The sequence below is a fragment of the Palaemon carinicauda genome, chromosome 26, assembly GCF_036898095.1.
Source record: "Palaemon carinicauda isolate YSFRI2023 chromosome 26, ASM3689809v2, whole genome shotgun sequence".
In the NCBI taxonomy this organism is placed as follows: Eukaryota; Metazoa; Arthropoda; class Malacostraca; order Decapoda; family Palaemonidae; genus Palaemon; species Palaemon carinicauda.
In genome coordinates, this window is record NC_090750.1 from 64,403,017 (window position 1) to 64,415,386 (window position 12,370).

Below are 12,370 nucleotides of genomic sequence, written 5' to 3' on the forward strand. Positions count from 1 at the left end.
ATTTGACTACTGTATAAAAGTTTAAAATTAATTCAAACTTTACTGGGCAAAAAAATTTACAATTTCATATATACTTTCAGCTCATAAACATGACATGATGAAAAGGCTACCATTGAAAAATTGTGAAAAAGTCTTATCCCAAACTAGTCTGAAGTTACTTCAAAGATACCTGAATCGTAATCATGATGGAATATATAGTTCATCTCCTAATTTTTCTTAATATTTTCATACAATTACTAGATGTAACTTTCCAATGCTAAAATGTGTAAATAAAACAATCTAATATACTCACATGTTTTTACTTTTATTAACTTAATACTTAACTTTATAAATCAGTTTATACAATTTTGATTTGCGTGGGTATGGGAGCAAAGGTAGAGGAGGCAATGTGTGAGTGGGGTATGAGAATGTTAGTGTCGGTGGTCACGGGATAAGGAGGTAGTACGCAAACCCTCACTCTTAGTAAAGTCTATTTGAGCATAGCTGAAGGAACATTCCTCCTCCCCAACTGTACACTCCTGGGTAGCAGCAGGAGTCCCAGAAGCATGAGTTGAGTTGCCACTGGCAGTCCTACGACTAGCTCGGGGAGATGGCATGAGTCCTTCACATCGAGCTGGACCTAGGTCTAAAGAAACATAATTCAGACCACTATCACCACTACCACTACTAACAGTGACTGAAGATTGCTGACTGGAGGATAATGATGATGAAGCACTTGTTGAAGATGCAGTATCAGACTGGGTATCTTGAAAACGCAATCCTAAAGTTAAGCCACTTTCCCGTCGCCCTAAACCCACATTCACTACTGTACAAGTTGAAGATGCAGATGAGAGCCCCCCTTCACTTAATGATGATACAGAAGAAACTGACCCGCCCAAAGTAGGCGAAGTTGGCGGCGAATAAGATACTGGCGAAGAGCAGGCAGATGCTGCTCGACCACTACTCCCCTGGCCCCCGGAACCAACCCTGGGCTCTGACAACTGTTTCTTAACACGTATTTCACCACCAACAGCACTTCCCTCAGGAGCACCTGGGCCACTATGACTTCTACAACGTTCACTTACACTAATACCTCCTGGGATCCCACTAGCGCCTCCAGAGCCTCCCAAATTTAGCCGATCTAAATTTGCAGTTAGACTAGGGTCAGGACGGCTACCAAGCAACGCTGGAGGAATGTCTGGACGACGAGTAACAACTCTTGGAGAAGTAGGTTTGGGAGACGGTGTTCCAATAGTCATTAGCTGATAGCCACTTTCTGCATCACCATCATCACTACCACTAGCACTTAATCTCTTGCTTTCTCTTCGATTCAGCTCCCTTTGACCAGTATAACCGAGACTGGGACTTTTCTTTATGTCAATTTTCAGAGCATTGATGTTTTTACTATTGGAAGATGTCACGCTTGGAGTAGTAACAGACTGTGGAGACAGATGAGAAGATTGAGTATTAGACTCTGAGCGACGTCCACCAGGGCACATATTTACATAATCATGTGATGAAGATGAGGGTGGTTGCAATGTTTCAGATTCTGAAAGTCTACTGGTAGATACTGGAGATATGTTCATATATTCTGCTGACATGGATCCACTGGATATTTTTCTCTGCTTTTTCTCAATATTGAGATTTAAATTCTTTTCTGAAGCACCCGAGCCCAATACTAAATTTACGTAGGCTCCCATGTCCCCACTATTACTGTCTGACTGTTGTGGCTGTTGTTGTTGTTGTTGACTAATAGGTGTAACGGTATGACTAACAGATTCTACTCCAACATTTGCTTGCTTATCTTCCGATTTCACATCTATTACCTGAGATGATTCAAATGTTCCAGACAATCGCTTGCCACTTGATTTTCCACTTTGCTCACCACTATTAGGAACTGTTTGGGTAGAGATAGGGGATTCTACACTATCTGCTGATATGGCACTTTCTTCCGATTCCCTACTGGATTCTTCAATACAGTTTGTGCCAAAGCCTGAACCAAGACTAGGCACCCCAGAATTATCTTTAGATACACAATCTTTAACATTTTCTTTACCATCTCTGTTCTTGGAGCGTGTTAGACTTGAAAACGGACTAGGAGTTCCCCGACTGGACTTGGGCAGTGGACTGCCAGTTGGAGAGAGGGGAGTTTTAGGGGGAGTACCTGAGGAGTTTTTACGGCCTAGGAAAGTGGACCAGTGTGATAAAGAACTTGCACTTTTCCTACTACTTTCTTGGGTTACTTCACCATCTCCTTTTACAATTACTGCTATTGGATCAGATTTTTTTCGCTTGCTTTCTTTAAATGACTTTCTTTTCGTACTCTTCTTTTCTTTTTTCTTTTTCTCTCCATCATGAAACTGGGAAGCTGAATCAACACTACTACGTAAATCTACAGGCATGTACTCGTCCAACTGAGAACAAGTGTCTTGGGAAGACATAGGACTACGAGTGGACGAAATTTTTCTGATTCTAGCACCAATGAAAGATGAGCTGTTTGAGAGAGTGGAAGATGGGGATACTGAGGTAAGAGGGCCTATCCCCTTTCCCTGACTCATGTCCACATAACCCTCATGTGGCGAGGAGGTACCCAAGGAAGAAACAATTCGATCGCTGCTTTTTGACATATCCATGTAAGAATCTGTGAAGGACTGCCTATTTATGGGGTCCTTATTGGTCGGGTCCAGGTACTCAGTTGTGGAAGATTGAGAGAGAGAGATAGCAGGTTTCATGGGAAGGTATCCGTTGTTCGATTCAGCACTACGGCGAGGACTTGGGTTGGTATCTAGCTCAAAATAATTCTTACGATTGGGAATTTCAATACCCTTTCCAGATGACTCACTTTCAGATTTTTTCTTATCTCGTTTTATTGAATCAAACACCGAAGATTTACCATTACCTGATGACTTAGAGTTGGAACGGTGTCTCTGACCTGTAATAGTTCTTCTGATGCTTTCTATGCTGCTGCTCTTTTTCTCCTTGTCAGATGTAATGCTGTCACAGCTCTTATTTTTGGTAAAGTCAAATTCCATCAGATCACTTCGTTCCTGATTACGAGTCTTAAGGAAGCCCTGGAAAAAGGTGCCAGGTGTCCCAGACCATGAGTTGGAAATTGGCGAAGACCCCAAGATAGGAGCGCTGTCAAGAAAAAATTACACATCAGTAAAATGTTATCTTCATATTCTGTAAAAATCCTCCATAAAATAGATTTAAAGATAAAAATATGCATATCTATTAAACAATATTATTCTTCAAAAACTATTAAATTGTTCATCAGACCCAAACCATTATCTTTTCTGTAATGAACATTCACTTTTGGGCGACAGATTTATTGTGTAATTTTTAATATCTAAAACAATCATCAAACATTGACTAAACTTTATCGTAAGTTTGAAATAACAAAAACCTTGAAAACACTGTATAACTAAGTCCAGAATTAAGAAATACTATGTGATAAAAGCCAAAACCTAAATTCTACACCCCCAAAATAATTCAGGGGCAGAGAATTTTTTTTCAATATGTTTTTGAAAAGCAACAGCTCTATCCTGCATAAATGTGTCCACCCTCCTTTAAAGTGATGCTATGTTCAGTAATACACAGCTCCTATTGATTATGTCAGGCTCAAAATGCTCCAAGAAGTCCAGTTCTTCAACCATGACAGACATCAATTTACATAAGATCTCCTCTAAGGTGTCAAAACGGCTCACTCTTCCCACTCCCCTTTTACTGGGTTTTGATCCAAGAAAAATTTTCCCCCACTTTGAGATGAAGGATTGTTGCTTTGACATTAGGAAGGATATCCAAAAGTAAACTGTACTTGTTTGACGACCTTAAAGAACAGGACTTCCCCGAAGTATTCCATGAGCAGCAAAAACAATAAAATCAGTACATCCCTGTACAAGATAACTCCTTTGAGAGGAATGTTGGCTAAATGTAAATCAATTATGGCTTCTGCATTTTGTCGGTGGTTCTACAATATTTTAGCCACTTCTTGCATGGCATTGCAATTCTAACACTGAGAAATTGCATAAAGGATTCTAAAATAATTTTCCCTAATACCATAATTTCCATAGAAGAAAATTACTTTTAAATAAAGTGCATAAGCAATGTGCTGCTAACCCCCAAAACAATATGCAAACATTCTTGATAAATTCATATCCATATTTCAAAACAAGAATATTACTGTTGATAAAAGACTACTTCAATCATAAAAACGTTACTTTCGCTTAATAATGTAAATGGCATGCTTTTATTACTTACAGCATCTTCTGTGGTATTAAACCAATTTACTCTTACAAAATCCAAAATAGATAATCACTGCCAGGAAGTTGAGTCTTTCCTGTGCAATGAACAAACTTTCACACAAAAACATGTTATTGTTGTCACAATCTTTATATCATACAAAACCTTGGTAAATCTGTAAAATTTCTGTGATCAAATAGGTGGTTGATGCCATTTGTTGATTAAGCCCATCCTCCCCATTCTACTATCGAAATTTATTTAAAACAACACATTATTAACCCTTTTACCCCCAAAGGACGTACTGGTACGTTTCACAAAAGCCATCCCTTTACCCCCATGGATGTACCGGTACGTCCTTGCAAAAAAATGCTATAAAAATTTAAATTTCATATTTTTTGATAATTTTTTGAGAAAATTCAGGCATTTTCTGAGAGAATGAGACCAACCTGACCTCTCTATGACAAAAATTAAGGCTGTTAGAGCAATTTAAAAAAAATATACAGCAAAATGTGCTGGGAAAAAAATAACCCCCTGGGGGTTAAGGGTTGGAAATTTCCAAATACCCCGGGGATAAAAGGGTTAAAAAATGCTTGGGTATGTCAAAAACTAAAAAGAATTCCCTTATTATTCTTCCCAAAGCCTGATATTCACTCTTTATTTATTGGAATTTGGACTATCTCATAAAATGTGTTCAACTGTATATTTTGACCTGCACTTTTTGCATACTTGTTTTGGTTCATGTAGACTATTCATTAAATCCCCACGGGTCAATTGAGTATAACCGATTTCAAGAAGGATAGATTTAATATGATTTTTGTTTTGTCTTGAAGAATACCATGCTCCAATGACATGTTTAACATATTTTACTTTATTGTTATCACATTCATTACTTTACGAAAATCTGTCGACTATTAACCCTTTTTCCCCCAGGGTATTTGGAAATATCCAACCCTTAACCCCCAAGGGTTATTTTTTTTTTCAAGCACATTTTGCAGTATATTTTTTTCAAATTGCTCTAACAGACTTAATTTTTGTCATAGGGAGGTCAGGTTGGTCTCATTCTCTTGTAAAATGCCTGAATTTTCTCAAAAAAATATAAAAAATATGAAAAAAAAAATTTAATAGCATTTTTTTGCAAGGACGTACCGGTACGTCCGTGGGGGTAAAGGGATGAGTTTTGTGAAACGTACCAGTACGTCCTTTGGAGGTAAAAGGGTTAAGGATGATTTCTCAACAGTTATCAATCTAGACATAGTACCTACAGTATTGGCAGGTTTTTTGGCATTTACTTTTGTACCCAGAAGGGTTAAGATCCTACAAAGTATTTCAACATTCATGTCACCATAATATAATTTGTATACTACAACTAAATTCTTGTATTGTACAATGGAACTTTTAACCCTTTTACCCCCAGGCTATTTGGAACTTTCCAACCCTTAACCCCCAGGGGTTATTTTTTTCAAGCACATTTTGCAGTATATTTTTTTTAAATTGCTCTAACAGCCTAATTTTCATCATAGAGAGGTCAGGTTGGTCTCATTCTCGTGGAAAATGCCTTAAGTTTCTCAAAAAATTATCAAAAATATGCAAAAAAAAAATTCAAATAGCATTTTTTTGCAAGGACGTACCACTACGTCCATGGGGGTAAAGGGATAAGTTTTGTGAAACGTACCAGTACGTCCTTTTGGGGGTAAAAGGGTTAAGATAATAGCTTTGAAAAGCTTCTAATGCATCTCTAAAGTCACCAAAGGTTACAAAATCCTGTTGATGTACTTATAATAACTTGATTGGTGAACTTATTGCGCTTAGCTCTACTGTGGAAATAGTTATACAGTACTTCATGGTTGAGTTCATTGTTTTGTTGTATTATGCAGAAGAAAATTCTACACCTCATGAAGAATGGAAACTTTAAGTATAAAATAAATAGTGAGGACATTTAAGCCTTATAATTTCCATGTTTTTATAACTTTCAGGAGTATATGCTTATGATTTATATAAAAAGCACAAAAAGTTAAAAGCTTCCCTTTCTTTATTGTCAAAAGAAGTGGTACATCATGCACTGGTGGGAATTCTACATTTAATAATTTAGCAGTTATATAGCTTAGAAATAGTGCTAAAGGAGCATTTCACTGGCTGACACGGGTCGGAGCCCAGAAAATAAGATTTAAGTGAATCAATTCACCCTAAATGTGAAAAGATAATTATTATTCATTAAGTTGCCTCTTGTTCAAATAGCATCTAGTCGTAAAATCGCTTGCCGGAATCTTTATCACTCAAGCTAGATGCAAGAAAACTTTAATCAATTTGGTTAATCATAATAATACAAACTCTTTGCTAACTATATTACAAAATCAATGAACAATAACTTGAACACTAAAATTTTACTGATTGGGTTGGTCAAGGCATAAATTATTCTTGTTCAGTGTTATATGCACAGAAAAGGATATTTACATATTAATAACTTGGAATGGTTGCTAAGATATTAGCAAGCGGTTAACTACTGCACTGTAATCACTCAGTGGCCACTTTCCTCTTGGTAAGGGTAGAAGAGACTCTAGCTATGGAAAGCAACTCTTCTAGGGGAAGGACACTCCAAAATCAAACCATTGCTCTCTAGTCTTGGGTAGTGCCATAGCCTCTGTACCATGGCCTTCCACTGTCTTGGGTTAGAGTTCTCTTGCTTGAGGGTACACTTGGGCACACTATTCTATCTTATTTCTCTTCCTCTTGTTTTGTTAAAGTTTTATATAGTTTATAGAGGAAATATTTATTTTCATATTGTTACTGTTATTCAAATATTTTATTTTTCCTTGCTTCCTTTTCTCACTGGGCTATTTTCCCTGTTGGAGCCCCTGGGCTTACTTTACTTTATGGACACGAGTCGTGGTATGACAATGAAACTATAACCAACAGATTTTGTAGATTTAAGAACAAAGCCCTAATAGAATATTGGGAGTGAAATGGCAGGATATGATTAGAAACAAAACTATAAGAGAGATTACTCGAGTGCCACATGTTGATGAGTTAATGGTGACGGGTAGATGGAGAAGGTTCGGTCATGCTCTTCGCACTCCCCAAGAGAGATTAGTTTACCAAACATTTACCGGTAATTGGACTCTACAAGGCACTAGAAGAGCTGGAAGGCCCAGGCCTATATGGCTGAGGACTATGAAGCATGAAGTAGGATATGATGAATGGAGAAGAAGTACAGTATTGATTTAAAAGCTCAAGATAGGGAAGACTGGCAAAATCGGACTGAGGCCATTTGCAGCAATAGGCGTAGGAGATGACGATGATATAAGAGGAACTTTATAATAACGCAAGACTTTCCACAAAATTGGCTGGTGCACATTATCAAACGCATTTTCCTATTCCACAAATGCCATCAAAAGTGGATTCTATATTCTACACATTGCAGTATCATATACCTCAAAATGAGAATTTGGTCAGTACAACTTCCACTTTCTCAAAATTCTTCAATCTTTCTTTCTAGTCTTTCTAGAATGAGCATACTGTACTATATATTTTCATGACAACTGTAGTAAGGGTAATGCCTCTGTAACTATTGCAATCAGTCAGATATGTTTTTTGTTTTTTGGCATTTTCACCAAAACTCTTCTCCATTTCATCAGGTTTTGCCTGTTGTAAGTATTCTTAGAGTTCTTCATTTTCAGCCAATATCATCTCAGCTGTTACTCCATCATATCCTGGGGCTTTCCATCTCTAGGGTTTTTAATGATAGATTCGACTTCAAACACACTGAATTTATTCATACCCACATCAAGGACTTCCTTAGCTTCATGTATATCAATCAAATTATTCCTTGCATATCTCCTATTCCTGACCTCACTAAAGTGTTCCATCCAACATTGCCTTTCTTCATCTTCTGTTGTTATAAAAGATCCATCTCTCTTTTTGATGGGTATATGCTTCTTCTTCTTTGCCTCAGTAGAGATTTCATTAGCAATTCTATGAGCAATTCTTACACCACAGTCACTCCCTGAATTCACAGTTTTGTCAGCCTCATCTGCTTTCCTGTCTAAATATTCTCGAGTCATTCCTAGCTTTTCTTCTGACCTCACTATCAATACTGGAATACTTTGCATGCTCTACCTTGTAACTTTCATTACTTTCTAGAAAACTTTCAACAATCAATTTTTTTTTTGTCTCCTTTTTATAGTATCCCAAAAATCATTTGATATCCATGGTTTTCTCCTTATAACTGCATGTCCAAAACTTAACTACCAACTGGCTGGTATATGTTCTTAATATCACACCATTCTTCATTAATTGTCTGCTCTTCATCTCTTTCAAGTCTTTAAGACTGCAAATCGATTCCTGCATTGAAAATGTTTCTCTGTGCTCTTCTTCTAAAAGCTTAGTTTTATCAAACCTTTGAATTGTATTTACATTTCTCTTAGGTGCTTTCATTTTTAATTTAAGTGTGGTAATAAGGAGCTGGTGATCACTACCAATATCTACATCTCTATAGGTTCTTACATTTCTCAGAGTCCTCCTCCTATCTTTATAATAGCTATGTGATCTATCTGATTTTTGTCATTGCCACATGGTGAAGTCCATGTATATTTGTGGATATCCTTGTGCTGGAAAAGAATATACCTCCAATAACAAGATTGTTTGTTAAACAAAAACTTATGAAATGTGCCCCATTTTCAATTGCAACTTTGCCAAGACCCTCGACACCCATCATATTCTCTATACCTTGATTATTCCTTCCAATTTTAGCATTGAAGTCACCAATCACAATTTTCAAATCTCTCTCTGGGATCTCATCTATTATACTCTGCAGTTCTTCATGGTATTCTTCTTTCCTTTCTTCAGGGTAATCATGTGTTGGTGCATAGCAAACTATAATACTCATATTGCACGGCTTTGATTCAACCTTTGCAAATAACAATCTACTATTTACAGCTCTCCATTCCATTAATGCTTTTTCTGCTTTTGGTGTCACCATCATTCCTACGCCTTCTCTTCCAACTCCATCTGTTCTTCGTGAGTAGATATATATATATTGCCTTGGTCTAAGATTCCTTTACCAATCCCCTTACAATATGTTTCACTTAGGGTCAAGATATCCAAACTATATTTCATAAATTCCTTCACCACTTGCTGTAACTTCCTAATCTGATTTATGGTTCTAACATTTCAATTACCATTTTTCAATTTTTCTTTAGTATTTTGAAACCGGGAGATTCTTAGCAACCCGCTACGCCTGGGACTGGGGGCCATTCTGTCATTTGTTATTTCCAAAGACTGACTAAATCTATAGAGGATTCATTGGCTAAATTCATCAAAGAATAGCCAGTTCCTTGTGATGCGTAGTGACTATCTAATTAATCCAAGTGACCCCTGCTATTCCATACTAATTCCAGTTACATTATCTGCCAAGCATAACCAGTAGAAGCCGAAAAGACATTTTGTCTATCACCTTTAACCGTATCCGTCACCCTGCTGCCAGTGACTTCATTGAGATTTAAGGGGGCATTTCCTACACATCCAAAGTTCTCGTTACTCCACCAGGTTGCTCATCCGCTTATATAAATATTGGCAAACATGGATTGCTAAGATATACTGCCTAGCATGGTAAAGATATATTCTAATAAAATTTAAAATTGATGGAGTTCAACATATAATGACCTACAGTATAGTATTGTTGTAATGGCAATCTTGGAATAAATTCTTTGGTACTTTCTACTCAAAATTTTTCTGTCAATGAACATTACCACAAATACTTAAAAAAGGGATTTTGACAAAGGAAAAATCTATTTCTGGGAAGAGGCCTGTGACGGCCGGTGAAAAGGTCCTTCTTTACACTTTTCTAATATAAATCTTCCAAATATACTAGAGAAAGATAAAAGCATGGAATGCAGAGGTTACAACCCTCGCGCGATCACCTTGTAGGTGTCGTGTATTTAACAAGGGCGTGTGAAAACCACTATTCACAGGCTGTCTTCCATTTAGATAATACGATTATCTAGTGTACTGATGGATTTTGTCCTCCCTCTACAATGGAGATGGTCAGATTCCAAGAATCCCTGCGAAGTAGCTTTTGTTTGCGAATACATGACACAGCATAACTACTCTACCAGAAGCTATTAAACCTATCATTGGCTAAATTTAAAGTACAGTTTATGCCACTATAAATGCTACAAGTAAATATACTGTAACTCATGATGAAGAATAATCATTTATAAGCTATGAAAATATCTTTTTGAAGTAGGATTAAAATGTGATTTTTGTTAAATTTTCAACACTAATTACTGTATAGTGATACGAAAAACAATCATGATTCCTACTATTTAAACTCTAATATACCTTTTCAGTCTTCATAAACTGTAGATATGGGGCTTTTCAGATATTTCAAAATAAATATATGACAAGTAGCCTACCAACAAAAACCAGTATCGTTCATCCTTAGAGTATCTTAAAATCATTTCCTAGCCAACAATGAAGTACTTTCCCCAGACAGTACACAGTAATTCAGTACAGTACTATACTGTATCTCCTTTAAAATATCAAAATGATAATTTATAGTATTTTACTAAACTCAATCAACATAATATTTAAAAGCCAGTTTATATAAGTGAATATCTGTATTATTAACCCTTTTACCCCCAGGCTATTTGGAAATTTCCAACCCTTAACCCCCAGGGGGTTATTTTTTTCCCAGCACATTTTGCAGTATATTTTTTTTAAATTGCTCTAACAGCCTTAATTTTTGTCATAGAGAGGTCAGGTTGGTCTCATTCTCTTGGAAAATGCCTGAATTTTCTCAAAAAATTATCAAAAATATGAAATAAAAAATTTTTATAGCATTTTTTTGCGAGGACGTATCGGTACGTCCATGGGTGTAAAGGGATGGCTTTTGTGAAACGTACCAGTACGTCCTTTGGGGGTAAAAGGGTTAAAAGCCAGTTTACATAAGTGAATATCTGTATTATTAATATTCAGCAGCTCTCACTATCCTATTTTAAACAGAATTTCCTTTTCCCCTCCCCTCCCCTTCTCTGTCTAATAATTTCTGAACTTGGAGACTTTTCTGCTGTATTCCGAAAAGTTTTATATCATCAGTAATAATATTAATAAATGAAGAGTGGTATGTATGCTGGTTAAGATACTGTTTTTTGTGATGCTGTATCAAAATTGTGGTCATAATTTCCATATCTCTAACCCGATATACATTTTAATTTCATTCATGTCTCTAATGATTAACCGTATTTGTAATAGAACTTGTAAAATATTCAGAAATATTCAACAAATCAGATCAAAGTTTACTTGGCTTTTCTAGATAAAACAAAATATTTCTAAATAAAATATTACTGCAAAAGCCATAAAAACTTCACAAGCATCTAGATACAGTGCAATGAAAGTTTTATCATCTATAATACAATGTACAGTAATACTTTATCCATCCACTTTCACTTTACAATATTTCCTTTTGATGTACCTAGCTTTACATGACAAATTTTAGATTTTATCTTAACCCTTTTACACCCAAAGGACGTACTGGTACATTTCACAAAACCCATCCCTTTACCCCCATGGACGTACCGGTACGTCCTTGCAAAAAAATGCTATAAAAATTTTTTTTTCCATATTTTTGATAATTTTTTGAAAAAATTCAGGCATTTTCCAAGAGAATGAGACCAACCTGACCTTTCTATGACAAAAATTAAGGCTGTTAGAGCAATTTAAAAAAAATATACTGCAAAATGTGCTGGGAAAAAAATAACCCCCCAGGGGTTAAGGGTTGGAAATTTCCAAAGAGCCTGGGGGTAAAAGGGTTAAATCTATAAAATTTCTCCTTGTATTACATTTTATATACCACCAATAATAAACCAAGCTTTAGTAATAAAATCTATTAGGGTAATTTTATACTCACTTGATGCTCATAATACTCATCTCTCAAACCCTGGTTTTATATCAACGTACAACCTAAAACTAAAAATTTCCCTTCTTTCCATTTAATAGACTGAGGCCTCTAGTACAGTAAGGAGATATTCTGTTGTTTAATTGCAATAACCTCGGCTTAGGTATGCCACAACCCATTTGCATTTTCAGTCTCAAAGTTGAAGCTAAATTCGCAACTTCTTGACATCACAAGTCAGTCGAGAGGAAGGGGTAGGGT

At 36.2% G+C, this 12,370-nt stretch overlaps 1 protein-coding gene across 11 annotated transcripts in view; it reads right to left on the reverse strand.

Annotated features, from left to right (window-relative positions):
* Positions 1-283: 283 nt before the first annotated feature.
* chico (insulin receptor substrate 1 chico) overlaps positions 284-12,370 on the reverse strand; it is a 179,958-nt gene continuing 167,871 nt past the window's right edge. For all 11 annotated transcript variants that reach the window (XM_068349658.1, XM_068349662.1, XM_068349656.1 and 8 more), the window contains one exon: positions 284-3,117. In XM_068349658.1, coding sequence (XP_068205759.1) covers positions 411-3,117 — 2,707 coding nt within the window. In that variant the 3' untranslated portion in view covers positions 284-410. The remainder of the gene's footprint in view (positions 3,118-12,370) is intronic.